The sequence below is a fragment of the Rutilus rutilus genome (genome assembly GCF_951802725.1).
Source record: "Rutilus rutilus genome assembly, chromosome: 15".
Lineage (NCBI taxonomy): Eukaryota > Metazoa > Chordata > Actinopteri > Cypriniformes > Leuciscidae > Rutilus > Rutilus rutilus.
The window spans coordinates 5467471-5487868 of record NC_140220.1 but is presented as its reverse complement, the minus strand read 5'-3'; the positions used below and the strand labels follow the sequence as shown (position 1 = coordinate 5487868).

Genomic DNA, 20398 nt, shown 5'->3' with positions numbered 1-20398 from the left:
TCTTTAGCTCTTTTCTTCTGGATGAACAGAATCAGTTGATCTCCCAGCTGTATGTTCTTCTCCCTTGATGCCGCCAGTCTCGGAAAGAGTCAACATGTCAAGTGTATAAAAGGCTGTGTAGGTTGTAGCCCATATTTATCTGGTATTATGGAGCCTCCAGGAGTGACTTGAGTTTCGGTGAGGAGCAGTTCAGAGCTGTTAGAAATCTTCAGAGAACCTTATTTTGTGGTTACTAATTTTTTATGCGAAGGAAGTCAATGAAGGAATATGAAGGAAGTTGGATGTTTCTTCTAGAATGAATCTTACAGCAATGAACCAAACTGATGGCTGTCAGGAATATTCCTGTCCAGAGAGATCTGTTTCTTTCTCGGTCTATGTGATTCTGTATGTGGCCGCAGCAGCTGTGGCTCTTCTGACCGTGTGTGGAAACCTGCTGGTCATCATCTCTGTTAGTCACTTCAAGCAGCTCCACACTCCTGCTAACATCCTCATCCTCTCTTTAGCTGCGTCTGATCTCCTTACAGGACTTTTTGTGATGCCACTATATTTGTCTTGGTTCATTGAGTCATGTTGGATTTCTGGACCAGTGATGTGCTCGGTCTTTAAATTAGTGAATTTTCAAGCAACAAGCGTGTCTGTTCACACTGTGGCTCTAATAGCAGTTGATCGGTTTCTGGCTTTACATTCTCCTTTTGTTTACTCAGAGAAAATCTCACCCACTGTGATCTGCATAGCAACTTTATTTAACTGGCTGTTTTCACTCCTTTATAACTTCACTCTGCTCTTCACTAATGGAAACTTCACTGTCACGTGTCCAGGATTGTGTGTTTCTGTTGTAGATGGGGTTTCATCCATCATTGATCTCCTGGTTGTGTTTCTTATGCCATGTACACTCATCATAATATTATACACTCGTGTTTTTGTCATTGTTAGGAAACATGTGACTGCTATAAGAGCCCTTCAGGTTCACAACAGCAAAGAATCCTCTAAAAACAGAGTCAGTGACAAATCAGAGCGAAAAGCTGCAAAACTGCTGGGGATTCTGGTCTTTGTGTTTCTCCTGTGTTTACTGCCATATTATATTTGTTCATTAGTGGTTTCTTATAGTAATGCTGATGTGTTTTTTGTCAGAGATGTTACTGTAATATTTTTCTTCCTGAACTCCACCATTAATCCCATAATTTACGCCTTATTCTATCCCTGGTTTCAAAAAAGCTTAAAATTGATTTTCTCATATAAAGTGTTTAATAAAGACTCCTCTCTGATGAATGTGCTGTAAGTCATTGAATGTAAGACTAATTATTTTGGCTTTTTTTAAACCTGACTGTGAAGACATGTATGTTGTTTTCAATCATGACAGTATTGTATAACAAAATGAGTCATACAACTCACTTATTTTGTGTATAAAAAAAAAAGAATTATTGAATATAATAAACATGTACTTATGTAATTAGTGTTAGTGACCGTAAGACAATTACCTATAAATATTTGTTTACTTATAATTACTGAAATTGTGATCCTGGTCCCCCATGCTCAAGGCAATGGTTACACCAGCATAGAAATACTCATAATTCTGCTTTGCTGAACATCCAGAATTGTGTTAGACACAACAGCTTGCACACTGTCACTGAATCAGTAATCAGTGTGTGTAATCAGTGACACTTATCCACCTCATATTTTAAACGTAAAAGCAGATGCGGCCATTTGTAACTTGAATACTTCTGGTGTCACCCACTTCAAGTTATGTTTAGCTGTACAAAAACAGCTCATTATGCTGCTTGATATTGCAAACTGTTAATTCTTATATTATTTTAATGTATTACAAGGTTAATGTAATAAACATTTTAAATTATATCATGTTGTTTATTGTTGTAGTATTGTTTTTGTATTATTATCATTTTTTTGACAATATATAATAGTATTTTCCCTGATTGCATTCACTCGAAATATTATAAAAGTGCATTTCCAGTAAATAAAATGTTATGGGGAAATCAGACATTTTGATGACTAATATACATTATATTCAGTATTAGTTTATCAGTAAATAAACCTCTAAATATGTAAATTTTGTCCCACACATTTAACATGTAAATATAATGGATCCCTTGCACAGCCACATTTCTCTCAGTTTGGAAGTGAACAGACTATAAGTGAAGGTTATGAATGACTTTTCCCATTTATGACATTTGACTGCAATTTCATGTCATGTAAAGCCAACCCTCTCATAGCTCATAACTCATAACTTCATTTTTAAGTAAACCAACAACATTAAAATGTAGCTTTCTGTACTTCATGATAGAATATTTAAACAAGCATTCATTGAAAACTAAAAAAATAATTAAAAAAATCGCTATTTAGGTATTGACATTAAGGTTTTTAGTCTATACTGACTTCAAATAATCAATTCTGTAATATTATAACTTAAATGTAAGTAATGACGACAAAGAGGCTGTAGAGACTTAACTTATCTTTTCTCTGTTCATAATGCAATCATCAACATCTCTCATATATCAGCATCATTTAGGCCAATATGCAAGGCTGGACTGGTTTTCCCACATGGTCCACTTGACCCATTATTCCATTTGAGTCTACATAAAGAGAACATTTCTCAATATTAAATTAAGCAATAAATCCACTTAAATATTTTGTGTAGCTGAATTTTAATTGAAATACATAAAAACATTAAAACCACAGATTCTTTAACTAAATTAGTAATAATAAAAGTCACTTAATAAAAAAAAGTGTACAGAGTAATAATAAATAAGGCTATATGTAGTCTTAACACAAGTTGTTTAGGCCAATACTGAACCTGATCACAGGCTCTACTCTTCCCCACAATGGAAACCCCCAAAACTCAGCCATAACAAAAACCCTTTCAAACTTCCAACATACCAGAATATTAAACATAAAACGTCTATCACCATATCTGAATTTCAGCTCCGGAGGCTTCCTAAGCACTTGATACAGTGATACGATTACGAACAGTAACAATGACATCAGTTTTACAGTATCAATTTGATCGTGAGTCCTCATCCTTTGGTAAGTGGATGCAAAGTGGATTTGCTTTTGCAGCACAGAAAATCTTCTTATCATGTCAACAACACCAAACAAACTCTTCCAGTCTCAGCAACAGCTACGGTGTTTGAGGGTCAAACTAAACCTTGTTCACGGGCAGCCAATGAAGACCATAGACTGGTGTTAAGCAAATTTGTTTCAAAATATATGTAGATTTATGCAGGAAGTGAGACTGGTGTTACTGGCGACTCATTTCAGAGACTTTGACTTGATTTAATTTGATTAGGAAGAAAGACTGTGAGTGTTTAGCGTGCCATTTAAGACAGTGCCTTAAGCCTGTTTCACACGGGACGATTTAAAAATTGTCGGCCGATGTTACAAACCTGAGAGACCCCACACACGGCGATAAGAAATCACGGGTCTAACAGTTTTGGTCGTACAGTGTGTGGTGCGCAGCCGCACGGCAAAATCAACACATCACACACGAACCGATTTGACTCCTGAGCATTCCCAGGTCAGACGGCAAATCTCGCAAAATCCCTCGAGATCAAACGTGACTTCAGAGTAAACAATCATGTCGGACGAAGAGGATGCAGTGGCGATAGTTTGTAGTTTGTTTTTAACCGAAAAAAAAAAAACGTTATCAGTTGGTCCTCCATCTCCGACGTCCACCGGACTTTCTGGTGCGCCATGCCGCCGGCTGTTTTGATTTTGTTTCCCGGTGCTTCCTCGCCGCCTCGTCACCTCGCTTTCTGATTGGCTACACGCCACAGTCCACAGGCTGCGTGCTCGTTTGTCCCCGGGGGACACCACACATGGGCCAAAAAAATCCAACATGTTCAATATCCCCGATTTGAGATCGGAGCGGTCCCGACGTCCTTCCGAGCAGACGAGAGCAGTCTTAACACACCACACACGGCAGGAATATCTGATCAGATTATTTTACGATAATCGGAGCATCCTTAAGATTGTCGGAAGGGGTGAATCGGGGCTAAAATCGGCCTAATTATCCTGCCGCGTGAACCAGGCTTTAGTTAGATAGTTTCACATTCCAAGTGATATATTTCTTTATTTAGTTCTTACAACTTGTGTGGAACCACTTGACACAGCTTCTTCAAGTAAATCCAACATTCTATTTTTGAGTGCAACACAGGATAATATTCAGAGGGCTTTAGGACATACACAAGCACACACTCATGTTCTAAATATTGTCATGTATTATTGAATCAATCTGTGCCTTTGATATGAATATATGATTGCGTGGTTCAGTCATTACACAGCATTAAAAAAAATTTGTTCAGTTATATTGCAGATATAATGGCACATCTGTCAGTGATGTTTCCAGTGACCTCAGACTCAACTGCAAAAATATGTAAATTTAGTCAATTGTCATAGCAATGCCACATGTCAGCTGAGAACAAAGCAAATAAACCAGCCAAACAGGCAGTCTACGCAACTGCCTCTTTGACACTTCAAAAAGTTCATAAAGTAAAACTAATCCATTCGAATCAAACACAGTTTAGTCAAAAAAAATTGAAGAGACTCAATCGCTTGATGAACAGATTGAATTTAGGCTTTTATTCACATATAAACATTCATCAACGCACACATCAGATTTGGTAAATGGAAGCTCAAGTAAATGAAGCTTCAGCAAGAACCAGTGAGGTTAATTCTCATGCTACACGGCATGTTTGAGCTTCCACGAGAACCTACGTATAAGGGTTCATTCTCGTGTTATGCAACATGTTTGAGCTTCTGCAAGAACCAATGAGGTTTTGTGTAACCGTAATCATTTTGTGTTGGGACTACATGAATTACAACACAGTGCAGCGCTTCCTGGTTCTACGTCAGAACGCCGCCTCATTATTGGTCAGCTCCTGCGTCAGCATCACACACATGCTTCGGGGTGCTCACATGAACAGCATCAGCCAATACAGAGCTGTACTGTAATTCAGAGGTGTCAAATTCATTACTCCGGTAGAAGTATAGATACTAGGGTTTAAAAAGACTTCTGTAGAAGTTGAAGTATCAACTCAAGCTTTTTACTCAAGTTAAAGTATAAAAGTACTTGTTTCAAAACTACTTAAAGTATAAAAGTAAAAGTAATGTAAGGAAAAAAATGCAAATAATTCTCTCTCTCTCTCTCTCTCTCTCTCTCTCTCCAAATGTTACTACAGCCTCGCACAAGTTAGAAAGACACCACAACGCCAATCAGTTTAGCGATGTGTATTCAGGAGGCGGGACTCAGATCTAAACCATTTGTGTAATTGGCCAATTTTTTTTTTAACGAGGACAAGCCGGAATGAAAACAAGCCGAAATTAAATAGGAGTAACGAGGCTATTTTCAAAATGTAAGGAGTAGAAAGGACAGATAATTGCGTGAAAATGTAAGGAGTGGAAGTAAAAAGTCGTCAGAAAAATAATTACTCCAGTAAAGTATAGATACCCCAAATTTCTACTTAAGTAAGGTAACGAAGTATTTGTACTTCGTTACTTGACACCTCTGCTGTAATTTTAACATAAACAGCATAGGAGACTGAGGTAGACGAGAAGAAATTGTTGAATGAAGTTGTTATTTTTGTTTGTTTTTTTGCGCACAAAAAGTATTCTTGTCGCTTCATAACATTAAGGTTGAACCACTGTAGTCATATGGAGTATTTTAACAATGTCTTTACTACCTTTCTGGGCCTTGAAAGTGGTAATTACATTGCAGTCGATGGGAGGTCAGAAAGCTCTATGAAAATATCTTAATTTTTGTTCCGAAGATTAACGAAGGTCTTACGGTTTGAAACGACATGAGGGTGAGTAATTAACGACATCATTTTCATTTTTGGGTGAACTAACCCTTTAAGCCCATCTATGTTTTTGTATGAATACTATGTAAATCAGTTGGTCTCCCAGTTGTATGTTCTTCTCCCTTGATGCTGCTTATCTTGGTAAGAGTCAACATGTCAAGTGTATAAAAAGGCAATATAGATTGTAGAACGTCTTTGTTGTGGAGCCTCCAGGAGTGACTGTGTTTCAGTGAGGAGCAGTTCAGAGCTGCTGGAGAGACAAATAGCGTCTTCAGAGATCTTTATCTGTGGTTACGCATGTGGTTATATGAAGGAAGTCACAGGGAACAACACTATGTTTACGTTTTTTTTCCAAGTACTTCAGAATGAATCTTACAGCAGTGAACCAAACTGATGACTGTCAGGAACATTCCTGTCCAGAGAGATCTGTTTCTTTCTCTGTCTATGTGATTCTGTATGTGGCCGCAGCAGCTGTGGCTCTTCTTACCGTGTGTGGAAACCTGCTGGTCGTCATCTCTGTTAGTCACTTCAAGCAGCTCCACACTCCTGCTAACATCCTCATCCTCTCTTTAGCTGCATCTGATCTGCTGGTCGGAGCTTTTGTGATGCCACTTCACTTGATTTTGCTCATTGAGTCATGTTGGATTTCTGGACCAGTGATGTGCTCGGTTTTCAATTTTTTTACTTTTCATGCAACATGCGTGTCTGTTCACACTGTGGCTCTAATAGCAGTTGATCGGTTTCTGGCTTTACATTCTCCTTTTTTTTACTCAGAGAAAATCTCACCCACTGTGATCTGCATAGCAACTTTATTTAACTGGCTGTTTTCACTCCTTTATAACTTCACTCTTCTCTTCATTAATGGAAACTTCACTGTCATGTGTCCAGGAGAATGTTTTTATATTGTAGTTGGGGGTTCATCCTTCATTGATCTCTTGATTGTGTTTCTTATGCCATGTACACTCATCATAATATTATACACTCGTGTTTTTGTCATTGTTAGGAAACATGTGACTGCTATAAGAGCCCTTCAGGTTCACAACAGCAAAGAATATTCTAAAACCAAAGTCAGTGACAAATCAGAGCGAAAAGCTGCGATACTGCTGGGGATTCTGGTCTTTGTGTTTCTCCTGTGTTTACTGCCATATTATATTTGTTCTTTAGTGATTCCATATGATCAAGCTGACTTCTTTTATGTCAGAGATGTTACAGTAATATTTTTCTTCCTGAACTCCACCATTAATCCCATCATTTACGCCTTATTCTATCCCTGGTTTCAGAAAAGCTTAAAATTAATTTTCACATTTAAAGTGTTTAATGAAGACTCCTCTCTGATGAATGTGCAGTAAGTCATTGAATGTAAGACTTTTTTTTCTGTTGTTTATTTTCGTATATGTACTTTGTCTATAGGTTAATGTAGCTACATTCTTTTTTTATATATAAAACATGAGTCTTGACTACAAAACAGCTATTGTATCTTTTCTCAAATAGGCCTATTGCCGAAATACAGTTCAGTTATCACATATCGACCTTTTTTGGCAACAGACTGACCCAGAGTAGCCTATACACGTGATCGCATTTGTTTGTCTATAAACCTGTTGTTTGCTGGCTGTGCATATGCCAATACAGACGGCATTTTATATTGTGTTATTTGTTATTTTTTGTGTTATATTGTGTTATTAAATGCTTACAATGAAATAATGAATACTGTAAGAGCAATTGTATTGTATGTTTTATGGTTATTTTCATAATGTTTGTTGTAGTTCATTTTTTGTCAGTCTAGTTTCTATCTATCGCAGATATCAGGCATAATGCAAATTCAACAAATCCCCATATTTTTGCAGCAGCTTGCAATTTTTTTTTTTCTAACGCAAATTCTCTCCAAAAAAGGTTAATATGAGGGGGAAAATCAACATTGGCTAATCAGAAAAGTTCAGACAAACTGATAAATATGTGTTTAAGTGTAAATATGTGCCACTATACTGCCATAAATTCTAAAGAGAGCTGGGCTGGACCGGCCATTAGCATGTAAAGAAGATCCGCGCGAGACTCACTTTTCAACCTGTGTGCTCCCAAACCGGGAGAGAGAGACGCTACTGTGAAGTGATCAAATGCTTTCGTGTTAAGCCTGATACGAAATAAAGGTTTAGAGGGCCCTATCTTGCACCCAGCGCAAATGACTTTGTACACTGACGCATGTATCATTCCTATTTTGCACCCAACGCACAGCGGACTTTTCCCTCCACAGACGCACGTCGGTAAATTAGGGAATGAACTTGCGCTCCCGGGGGTGGTTCAGCGAAAAGAGGAGGCGTGTTCCCGGCGCAAACGTTCCCTGGTGCTATTTTGTAGTTTCAGAAAACAATTCCGCCACAGACCAGGAGAAACCTAGTCTAAAGTCAATGGCGCGTTATTCAGATGCTATTTTAAGGGCGCATGCTTTGCCATAATGTAGCGTGTGCACAACACGCATACACTTTGCTTATCTACTCTACACAGACGCAGCAGTTCCCATTTTTGCAAACCATACATAATTACAAGGAAAAATATTACCACATGAGGGAAATCATCATGGTGTCCATGAAGATGTGAAAAAATAGGCATAAATCTAGCTTACACATTTACCCAAATTGTTATACTCCTGATTAACCGAAGCTAATTTCTCCCATCCCCATACAATGTCACTTCTCTGTCTTTTAAAAATCTGCAGTTATAATAGCAATCCGCCATGGAACAAGCGCGCCTGCTTTTAAAGAGAATGTGAGATGACGCTCTGATTGGTTTATTTCACGTTACGCCCAAACCACACCTATGAGTAATGTAGCTACTTCAGACCAACCCATTTTAGATTTGCGTCGGGCGCAAGAGTCATTTATCCCGCCGGTATAATAGCAACGCACTCGAGATCCGCCCACAAAGTTACTTGCGTTTCGCGTTTGATACTTGCGTTTCAGATCGTTAAAATAGGGCCCAGAATCTTTCCGTTTAAAGTCCAGGTTCTTTCTTGTTTAGTTTAGGCTATATCCCAGTTAACACAGAACGTTCCCCTAATGTTATTTTTTGGTTATTTTTTTGGGAACCAAATACTTACGTTAGGGGAACGTTCTTTTTTGGTTTTATTTTTATGTAACAATAAAATAACGTTCCCAGAACGTTGCTGGGTGGTTACCATAAAAAATAACGTTCTGGGAACCATAAACTAACATTCTGAGAATGTTCTGGGTACCAAAAACTAACGTTATGGGAACCAAAAATTGTTAGCTGGGATGCCTTCATTATAAGAATAAATGCATTTTCAATGTGTAGGCTAGCCTATTTCTATGTGATTTCATAAAATAATATTAAAAGTAGGCTAAATATCACGTAAATAATACATAATGGCCTTAGTTCAATCAGGACATTTAAGTTGCTTTTATAAATGGTAAATGGACTGCATTTATATAGCGCTTTCAACAGACCCATGGCCACCAAAGTGCTTTACATATTGCCTCCATACAGGCCACCGACGGCGGTGTCAGCCATGCAAGGCGCCATCTAGCTCGTTGGGAGCAGCTGGGGTGAGGTGCCTTGCTCATGGACACCTTGACACTTGGTCAGGTGGAACCGGGGATTGAACCATCAACCTTCTGGTTTATAGACAACCTACATGAACCACTGAGCCACTGCCGCCCCACCAGCCTAAATGTGCCTTAGAAAAAAACATTACTGGTGCATCTTAAAGGTTGTATCAGCGATTTCAGGCCCAAAAAAGGCCCAAACATAAATGATCACATTCATCTAATCTTTCCTAACGATCCGCTAGCTGCCCGCCCCATAAGCAGGCCATCAAAAAAACGCGTCTCTGTAGACAGCCTAGGCTCTGAGACCACTCAAAACCAAAATAAATGGTGTTCCAATCAATCACCGACAGGGGGTGGGTGTTGTGAGGTTTTGCGCTCGTGCACCCTCACAACACCCACCCCCTGTCGGTGATTGGTTGGAACACTATTTATTTTGGTTTTGAGTGGTTGGTGAAACCAATTGTTTTTGTGTGCAGATCTCAGAGCCTAGGCTGCCTACAGAGACGCGTTTTTTTGACGGCCTGCTTATGGGGCGGGCAGCTAGCGGATCGTTAAGAAAGATTAGATGAATGTGATCATTTATGTTTGGGCCTTTTTTGGGCCTGAAATCGCTGATACAACCTTTAAAGGTTGTTGTAGATGTGCGCGTGTGAAATAACAATCTCCGTGTTGAAGACACTAGCCTTTATTGTAGCTTAGCACATCCAGCCAAAATAACAATACAGACTATGGTAACGTATTCGCTTATCCCCCGCGCCCCTGACGTCATCACGTCATAGCCGTAACCATGGCAACTGTCAACACAGTCTACATCCCCCTTCGTAAGTTAAATGTCTCCCTCAGGGAATGTACGTGGTGACACGTAGTGAACAAGGGCACAAACATGCACAGAGCGAAACTTCGATAAACTGTGGAATGAACATGTGGGTTAAGCATATGAAACGTATACGCAGGACATGCAGCACTCTGTTCAACTTTACATTTCCTTTCCTATCCTGTATTTTTTTTTTTTTTTTTTTTTTTTAAAGGAGGAAGGAGGGAAAAAAAAAGAAAAGAAAAAGAAAAATGAAAAACAGAACCAACAAGACAAACAGTGTCCACAGTCCACATAGCCACCTGAACAGGCTGTAATAAGGGTGAAGTGTCAATGCGCCTGCATGTCACAGAGCTGGTCTGTGACAAAGTCATCGTAGAGAGAGCTGGGTTTTGATACTCTCCCTGAGCGAGTAACAGTCAGAGGCCGTTGACCCTGTGCCATTTCTGGTTCCACAGCAACATGTCGTGGACTTGGCGGAGGTGCGAATTCAGTGGCAGCAGGCGTGTCCTCTGCTGAGGGGGCAGAGGCGTAGGTTTCAGGCGTTTGGAGTAGGTGGCGTCTGTTCCTGACATATGTGGCATCTCCAGCCTTGACTTGGTAACTGTTGGGTTGCGGTGCCGTTCCTATCACTGTCGCCAGTCTGTCGTAGCCTCTCTGTGTCTGCATTCTCACTGTCTGCCCAGGTCGCAGTGGAGCCAGTGGCCTAGCAGATTTGTCATAGTAGGCTTTTCTTTTCTGTCTCGCCTGTGTCAGGGCCGTCTGAACATGTACCTCCACTTTAGGTGAATACATGGCCTTAGTCATGGGAATGAAGGCCCTGGTGCGCCGGGAAAGCAGGCGCTGAGCTGGTGACGGCAGTCCATCTCTGGGTGTGTTACGCAGGCTGAGGAGGGCTGCATCTATGTCTGTTCCGTCTCGTGCACATTTCTCCAGCAGGTGCTTTGCAGAGCGCACAGCCCTCTCAGCAAGTCCATTTGACTGAGGGTACTGGGGACTGCTGGTGACATGGCAGAAATCCCACTTGCAAGCAAACTCCTGGAACTCTCTACTTGTGAAGTAGGCGGCATTGTCTGTCATGAGCTGCTGTGGCACTCCATGAGTGGCAAAGTGGCGTTTAAACTTGGTTATCAGTGTGGCACTTGTAGTTCCAGTGAGCCGGTCTATCTCGAACCACCCCGAGTAGGAGTCAACAAGCACCAGATGCTCTTTTCCCTCCCACTCAAAAACGTCTGCTGCTGTGAGGGACCACGGTAGGTCAGGGACGACGTGTGATTGGAGGGGCTCTTTGGGTTGGTGTGGCTTGAGAGCATTGCAGGGGCCACACTTGGAGACCTCTTTTTCAATGTCACTGTGGATGGTGGGCCAGAACATGGTCTCCCTGGCCCTGCGCCTGGTGGCCTCGAGACCAGGGTGGCCCTGGTGCAGCTGCTGCACATAGTAGCGCTGCAGCGAGTGTGGAATGATGAATCGCTGACCATGGAGGAGCAAGCCATCGACAGTTGTGAGCTCCTCTCTCATAGCGTAGAATGGCCTCAGGTCACGTGCCACCTCCTTAAATGTAGTGGGCCAGCCAGCGGTAACAACTTCTGAGAGACGCCGGCAAACAGGATCAGCCAGCGTCTCACGCTTCAGTTCCTCGACCCTGAGCGAGGAGAGGACGTCCACCACCATGACCTCGTAGTCCTCCATTTCCTCAGCCTGGTCAGTGGAGGGCAGATATGCACGGGAAAGAGCATCAGCGACGTAGAGCTCCCTGCCCCTCTTGTAGGTGACATTGAGGTTATAGCGCTGTAGGCGCAGCATCATCCTTTGGATGCGTGCAGAGGCAGTGTGTAGTGGCTTTTTTAGTATGGTGATGAGGGGCTGATGGTCAGTTTCAACGGTCACAGCCCGTCCGTATATGTAATGATGGAATTTGGTGCAGGCATAGACAAGGGCCAGGAGCTCCTTTTCAATTTGAGCGTAGTGCGATTCAGTCTCTGTGAGGGCCCTTGAAGCAAAAGCCACTGGCCTGTTGTTTTGGAGGCAGACAGCACCCAGTCCATGCTGCGAGGCGTCAGCTGACAGTACCACAGGTTGGTGAACATCAAAGTATTTCAGCACCGGGGGGCTGGCGATGACCTCTTTTAGTTTGGTGAATGCCGCCGTGTGGGGCTCCAGCCAGCACCAGTCCACATCCTGACACAAGAGCTCACGCAGGGGTGCAGTGAGCTCACTGTAACCCGGTATGAACTTGGCCAGGTAGTTGGTCATACCTAGGAACCTCTGGAGGCTGTGCTTTTCCTTTGGGGGGGGAATCAGGCGGACAGCAGCTGTCTTGGCAGGATCAGGTTTAACACCCTGGTCGGTGAGTAGGTGACCGACATAGGGGACTTCTGTGACCCTGAACCGGCACTTGTCAGGGTTCAGTTTGAGGCTGACAGCCCGTATTCTGTCCATGACTTGGCAAAGGCGCAGATCATGCTCCTCTCTTGAGCGGCCCCACACCAAGATGTCGTCGATCACAATTGCACATGGCTGCCCCTCAAAAAGCTGCTCCATGCACCTCTGAAAAACCTCACTCCCTGTGGTGATGCCATAGGGCATTCGGAGGAAGGCATAGCGGCCCACGGGAGTCATGAAGGTGGTGAGTCTTGAGGACTCTTTGCTGAGCGGCACTTGCCAGAAGCCACACTTAGCATCCAGAATGCTGAACATTTTGGCATCTGGCATGTCGGCGATCACCTCCTCCACGGTCTTCAGGGGGTGACGGGGCCTGAGGAGGGCTTTGTTGAGGTTGACAGGGTCGATGCACAGTCTGATGCTGCCGTCTTTTTTTTTCGCGGCCACCATAGCTGATACCCACTCAGTGGGCTCCTGAATCGGTGTGATAACTCCCAACTTGGTCATTCTGTGGAGCTCTGCCACGATCTTATCCCTCATGGCCAGCGGCACTCGTCTTGGAGCGCATATGGTGGGGGGCACAGTATCATCCAAGCGCATGTGGTAGACCACAGGCAGCTTGCCAATGGTGCTGTTGTCGAACAGGTCCTTGTATTCTAACAGCTCTGGCGTTTCATGCTGGATGACGGCATGCACTTCTGGAGCAAAAGTTACATAACCAAGTCTGACACTGTCTCTGAGACCCAGCAGCGGTTTAACGTTCCTGTCCACGACTTGAAATTGCAGCAAACCACAAGTAAAGTTCACGTCTGCTGCACCAAGAGTCTGGATGATGTGACCCCCATAGGCGACGAGGTTTGCTTTCTTGCTGAGATTAATGTGAGCAGTAGGATCAGTGTGCTGTAGCAACGCCCTGGATATTACGTTGCATTTGGCCCCAGTGTCAATCTTCACAATCAGTTGTCTGCCGGTGTTGCATGCAGATAGTTGAGCAAACCTTTCATCTCGCTCACGCACATCCTGTGGTTGGTCTATGCTTTCACAGTAAAACATTTCTATGCTCTCGCAGTGAAACACATCAGTCGGTTCTTGTGTTGGTTGCATGTCCAGTTCACTCACGTGTGCGTATCTGCCCCTACGTACAGTGGGGGGCGGGAGCTGTGCTGGTCTGGTGGCGGTGGATGGTCTTCCTGATCTGCAGCATCTTGAGAAGTGGTTGAGCTTCCCACAAGTGTTGCAGCGCTTGTTGAAAGCTGGACATCTACTGCGGTCAGGTGCATGTTGCCCACCGCAGTTTGGGCATGGGTTGAATTGCACTGTGCACACCTCTGCTTCCTTCTTTAACTCTCTGTTGCCCTTCTCAGACTGTTCATGTAACATGCAGATTTCAATGGCAGAATTTAATGTCAGCTTCTTCTCCTTTAAAAGCTGTGCACGGACAGGGTCACTGTGGATCCCACAGACCAGACGGTCTCTGATCAGTTCATCATTTAGTGCACCAAACTCACATTTCTTGGCCATTATTTTCAGTGTGGAAACATAAGATTGGACTGACTCATGTTGTTTCTGGTTGGTTGTGTTGAATGCATGTCTGTCCATAATTACGTTTTTTACTGGCAGGCATAGCTGTTCAAACTTCTGTACGAGGACGTCGGGGTCCTCTCGATCTTCGTCCCTCTCGAAGTCAAACGTGTCGAATTTATCCAGCGCCTCCGGGCCGGCAAGGTTGAGAAATGTGTAGGCCTGCACCTTTTTGCTAGCTGTTGATAGTCCGGCGTTGCTGTAAACGCGCCATTCCCGCTTAAACTTCTCCCAGTTGTGAGCGATATCCTCATTGAAGACGAGCGGGTCGATCCGGCGGAGTCCTTGAGCCATTCTGACACCATGTAGATGTGCGCGTGTGAAATAACAATCTCCGTGTTGAAGACACTAGCCTTTATTGTAGCTTAGCACATCCAGCCAAAATAACAATACAGACTATGGTAACGTATTCGCTTATCCCCCGCGCCCCTGACGTCATCACGTCATAGCCGTAACCATGGCAACTGTCAACACAGTCTACAGTTGTATCAGTGATTTCAGGCCCCAAAAATGTTTTAGCACATTCATGTGCTAAAAGCTCGAAGTTGTATCAGGAGAAGCCACCGCCTCCTGGAGTCCAAAGGAGAAAGGACAGCCAGTAAGGGACAGCCGCGTTGAAACCCTGGACCATTCCTCCGCATAGACCGCAGGTATGCTCTCACTCTTACAACCACATCACCTCGCATTTCTCCATCTTCTGGGGCGTTTCCTCCGCGGAGCAGCACTGGGTGTGCGTTGCAGGTACGCCGGCAGAGCTGAGAGTGGAGGAGGGGGTACATCCGAGGACTGATTCCCATAAATTACACTCTTTAGAAATAAAGCATGTTGATCACGAACAGAAAAAAGTGTCTGGCGATCTTACACAAACAGAGCTAAGACATTTTGATAACTAAGCCCAAACAAAACAGGGAGACGCTGCGCCGTGCACACTGCTGGCGCCATCTTTTTTGATTTCCTGGACATTATTACATATTACAGATGTTAAATAAACATTTAGAAAATGTCTTTATTAGATGTTTATGATTTAGAATGTATTTAAAAACTGCTTAAGACGTTTATCAGATGTTTAGATGTTTTCCAGATTTAGCGCTTTTTAGCAGACATCTTAGAGACTTAGAGATTTATGATTATGACTTAGAGATTTTATGGCATAAAACAAGCTCTATGATCAAAACAACAACAAAACAAAAGTTTATGATACATGGTTTGTCCATCAAGATCATTTTCACAGATGAACACAATTTTATGAATTTTTCAAGACACTTAACAGCTTTAACAAAAATCACGAGTGGGATAACACTGATGTATTTTATGTCGTAGAATAATATGTGAAAGTGTCTTGAGCTTGTGTTACAGCCATTTAACCATTAATTCCACTGAACCCCATTCAAAAAAACCTTTGACTTCGGGACAATGAAACCGGAAGTGTGAAAATGCTAACTCTTTTCCGCGTTTTGGTCAACAAATTTACATCATACCTGTACCACTCTATAGATGTCCTGTGTTTTTGTTATTTTGACCACCTCCAGGTTTGCTCAAGGTGAAGGTTTGGTTGTTTAGTGTGGCTCGGTCAGCTCCTGCTGGTAGATGCTGTAATTACAGCATTCTGGGGTCAAAGATCATCTTCCTCTAATGAAGGTCTTTGAAAACTAGCTGTGTGTTCAGACGGAGATTTGTTTGCAAGCAAAATAGCAGAACACTTAAAATGCTTCATAACCACATTTAGTTCTATGTGACACTCTTTAGCTCTTTTCTTCTGGATGAACAGAATCAGTTGATCTCCCAGCTGTATGTTCTTCTCCCTTGATGCTGCCAGTCTCGGAAAAAGTCAACATGTCAAGTGTATAAAAGGCTGCGTGGGTTGTAGCCCATATTTATCTGGTATTGTGGACTGGGACTGACTGTGTTTCAGTGAGGAGCAGTTCAGAGCTGCTGGAGAGACAAATAGCATCTTCAGAGATCTTTATCTGTAGTTACGCATGTGGTTATATAAAGGAAGTCACAGGGAACAACACTATGTTTAAGTGTTTCTTCCAAGTACTTCAGAATGAATCTTACAGCAGTGAACCAAACTGATGACTGTCAGGAATATTCCTGTCCAGAGAGATCTGCTTCTTTCTCTGTCTATGTGATTCTGTATGTGGCCGCAGCAGCTGTGGCTCTTCTGACCGTGTGTGGAAACCTGCTGGTCATCATCTCTGTTAGTCACTTCAAGCAGCTCCACACTCCTGCTAACATCCTCATCCTTTCTTTAGCTGCGTCTGATCTGCTGGTAGGAGTTTTTGTGATGCCACTTTTTTTTTCTTGGCACATCGAGTCATGTTGGATGTCTGGACCAGTGATGTGCTCGGTCTTTAAATTAGTGAATTTTCAAGCAACAAGCGTGTCTGTTCACACTGTGGCTCTAATAGCAGTTGATCGGTTTCTGGCTTTACATTCTCCTTTTTTTTACTCAGAGAAAATCTCACCCACTGTGATCTACATAGCAACTTTATTTAACTGGCTGTTTTCACTCCTTTATAACATCACTCTGCTCTTCATTAATGGAAACTTCACTGTCATGTGTCCAGGAGAATGTGTTTATATTGTAGATGGGGTTTCATCCATCATTGATCTCCTGGTTGTGTTTCTTATGCCATGTACACTCATCATAATATTATACACTTATATTTTTGTCATTGTTAGGAAACACGTGACTGCTATAAGAGCCCTTCAGGTTCACAACAGCAAAGAATCTTCTAAAAACAGAGTCAGTGACAAATCAGAGCGAAAAGCTGCAAAACTGCTGGGGATTCTGGTCTTTGTGTTTCTCCTGTGTTTACTGCCATATTATATTTGTTCATTAGTGGTTTCTTATAGTAATGCTGATGTGTTTTTTGTCAGAGATGTTACTGTAATATTTTTCTATCTGAACTCCACCATTAATCCCATCATTTATGCCTTATTTTACCCCTGGTTTCAGAAAAGCCTAAAATTAATTTTCACATTTAAAGTGTTTAATGAAGACTCCTCTCTGATGAATGTGCAGTAAGTCATTGAATTTAAGAAAAAAAAGTCTCCAGTTTTTTCCTGTTTATTTATACTTTGTCAAGGTTAATGTAAGGCCTACATTATTTTGTTATATTAAACATGAGTCTTGACTACAAAACAGCTATTGAACATTTCCTCAAATATTTGCCGAAATACAGTTCAGTTATCAGTATCACACATTGATCTTTTTTGACAACAGGCTCAAATATGGACCCAGAGGACACGTGATCGCATTTGAAACCTCTCATTTGCTGGCTGTGCATATGCCAATACAGATTGCATTTTTATTGTGTCATTTTTAAATTTTTACAAGGAAATAATGAATAATGAAAGATCTATTTTATTGTATGTTTTATGGTTATTTTCATAATGTTTGTTGTAGTTCATTTTTTGTACATTCGGTGGAGTGTGGGACACCTCGTTAGATAGTAGTTTGTTTCTATCTATCGCAGGAATCAGGCATAATGCAAATTCAACAAATCCCCACGTTTTTGCGGCAGTTTGCAATTTTGTATTATTCCATCGAAAATCCACACCAAAAAAGTTAATCTGAGGGGATAATCAATGTTGGCTAATCAAAAAAAGATCAGACAAACTGATAAATACGTGTTTAACTGTAATGCCGTTAATTCTAAAGTTCTTTAAATGGAAGAAAAGATCAGCACGACACTCACACTTTTCAACCTTATTTCAGCCATTTAACCAAAAACCCATTGGCTGCATCTGAAATAGCATGGGCTTACTAAATAATCGAAAATGTGACAAAGAAGTATGTCTGAGTTCACAGTACTCATAAAAGAGTTGACAAAAAGTACCTGGATGACCTGCTACTTCAGGCGAGATTCTGAAGTGTGCATATGATGGACACTTTACTATCCCATGAGGCCACTGGAGAGGATTTGTTAATGGCAGCCCTCAATCTTTTGATCGAGATATACTTAAAAGTATAATTAAGTATTCAAAGTATACTTGGCTTGTAGTTGTGTTAACTCTTTTGATTGAGTAGCCTATTAAATATACTCTTTTTTTTACATAGTTTTTCATATACAGTCTTATGAAACTTACATTGTTTGAAAATAATGATTAGAATATTGATATAAAACAGATATGTTTCTAATTCTGCGTATGTGAATTTTTGTGTAGGCTAGTCCACTGGTAGTGTGTGTAGGAATTTACTCTAATTCTACTTTTCCCCACCATTGACTGAATTTTCCAGCTATCCATGTTTTCACTGTTATACGGTAGGGGGCGCTAGGACACATCTTCTTCTAGTACAGAATCTCCGGATCAAAACTCAGGAGAAGAAGAAGCTGAAACAAGTGATAGAAGATTGCTCACTCAAATGTAAAATAACGTAATCATCAAACATTAAACAGTGTTTAAATCAAAACTGCTTAAAATTACCAAATGAAATGAAGCGTAACCCGTGAAGAGAAAACGACTGTGAAGCTTTGGGGGTGTTGGACTCGATCTACTCCATCTGTGTTTTGATCATCGTTCTGAATATGATCAAGGCGTAGTCTTTGACAAAAATTTGATTTTTCTCAACCTTTTTGTTTAAAATGTTGCCTTTCTTTATGAAACTTACCGACATTCAAGTGTTGATAAAAAAGGATGCATGAAGCTAATAAAATGTTTTAAAAAATTAGTTAAAGTACAGTTTAAAGGTCCCATTGCATGAAAATTTCACTTTATGAGGTTTTTTAACCTTAATATTTGTTTCCCTAGCCTGCCTATGGTCCCCCAGTGGCTAGACGTTTTGATGGGTGTAAACCAAGCCCTAGGTATTTTTGAGAAAATGAAAGCTCAGACGGCCGAATCTAGAAATCTTCCCCTTATGTCGTCATAAGGGGAAAGGTTTCCTCCCCTTTCTCTGCTGGCCTGCCCATGAGAAAATGAGCTGCGCGAGCGCGATATTGTTTTTTCCTCGAGAGACATCATGGCTTGCAAACGAGCGAAACATGGCAGTTGCTCAGTGTTTGGATGTACAAATGAACACAAAAGTATTTTTTTAGTTCCTTCATCTGAGCCTCTGAAGAACCAGTGGGTTATGTGAATTTCTGATGTGTAATTGATCAAGTTCAGACAGATAGGCTAATTTTTCTCTCAAAGTCGTTCAATACTGTTTATGCATCCATAAATCAAGCCAGTGACTAAACGATCAACTTCACGTCGTTTCTCTTAGTAGGATGAAAATAATCATACTTAAACTGTGATTAATATATATACACAGAAAGCGATCAAAGAACAATCCCTTTCCAGTCGCCCAAGCTGTCAATCACACAGCGCGAGTTTATCTGGACACTTGCCAAAACTCATTATGAAATCAATGACGCTGTTACGCTGCACAACGAAGCTCTTACTGTACTTACCTCATGTTTGCATTGGTGAAATCATTAGTGAGAGTGCAGAAACTGCGTTGCAATGATAGGATCTTCATTCACACGATCAACAGGCTGTCATCTGCCCGCCGGCACAAAGTTGCAAGGGTGGTTTTTCGGCTCACAGGCTCTTGGGGGGTGCGAGACGACCACCATTCAACCCGAAAAAAGTCATATAACTATTCCAATGACTCCGAAGCTGTTCGGTTAAGGTAAAAAAGTTACTTAGTTCACCTTTAATCTCGATAGCTGTAATAGGAAAAGTATTCGATAGAGTTCCACATGTAATGCTTCATATGCAAGCATGTCAGCCAATCACAGCAGTGGGCGTTTACACTGAAGTCTCACAGCAGACACGCCCCTTCAAACTTAAAGTGTACTTAAAGTTTACTACTGTTACACTTATAGTACACTTAAACATATACTTTTATATACTAAAAGTGGGCCAATTTAGTCCCAAGCAGTATTGAAATAGTACACTTACAAGTTTACAAGTGCACATTGATATTAGTATACTTACTACATAAAGTATACTTAAAAATATACTTGAACATTCATCAACTGACACTGTAGGTCAAATGATGATGACAACATGGCGAATGTAGTACCTCCAGATTATATTCACTATACACATTCATACCATATAGAACATACTTTTTAGCGGTCGTGAAGTAATTACTTATTCAAAATAAGTACCTCAAGAGAGTATGCGATTTCATTTTGATTTCAGTTTAAAGGGATAGTTCACCCAAAATTAAAATTCTGTCATCATTTACTCACCCTCATGTCGTTCCAAACCCGTAAGACTTTCGTTCATCTTTGGTACACAAATGAAGA

General features: G+C 41.5%; 3 protein-coding genes across 3 annotated transcripts; all 3 read left to right on the top strand.

Moving 5' to 3' along the window:
- Positions 1 to 295: 295 nt before the first annotated feature.
- On the top strand, positions 296 to 1279 carry LOC311304926 (trace amine-associated receptor 13c-like; the record flags this gene model as incomplete). Its single annotated transcript, XM_084432281.1, has 1 exon — positions 296 to 1279. One exon carries the CDS (start codon positions 296 to 298, stop codon positions 1277 to 1279), a length of 984 nt encoding a protein of 327 aa, XP_084288407.1.
- Positions 1280 to 6175: 4896 nt separating this feature from the next.
- LOC311305605 (trace amine-associated receptor 13c-like) lies at positions 6176 to 7159 on the top strand (the record flags this gene model as incomplete). Its single annotated transcript, XM_084433410.1, has 1 exon — positions 6176 to 7159. One exon carries the CDS (start codon positions 6176 to 6178, stop codon positions 7157 to 7159), a length of 984 nt encoding a protein of 327 aa, XP_084289536.1.
- A 9038-nt stretch (positions 7160 to 16197) lies between these two features.
- On the top strand, positions 16198 to 17181 carry LOC311304680 (trace amine-associated receptor 13c-like; the record flags this gene model as incomplete). The annotated part of the gene is made up of 1 exon (XM_084431857.1): positions 16198 to 17181. One exon carries the CDS (start codon positions 16198 to 16200, stop codon positions 17179 to 17181), a length of 984 nt encoding a protein of 327 aa, XP_084287983.1.
- Positions 17182 to 20398: the final 3217 nt, after the last annotated feature.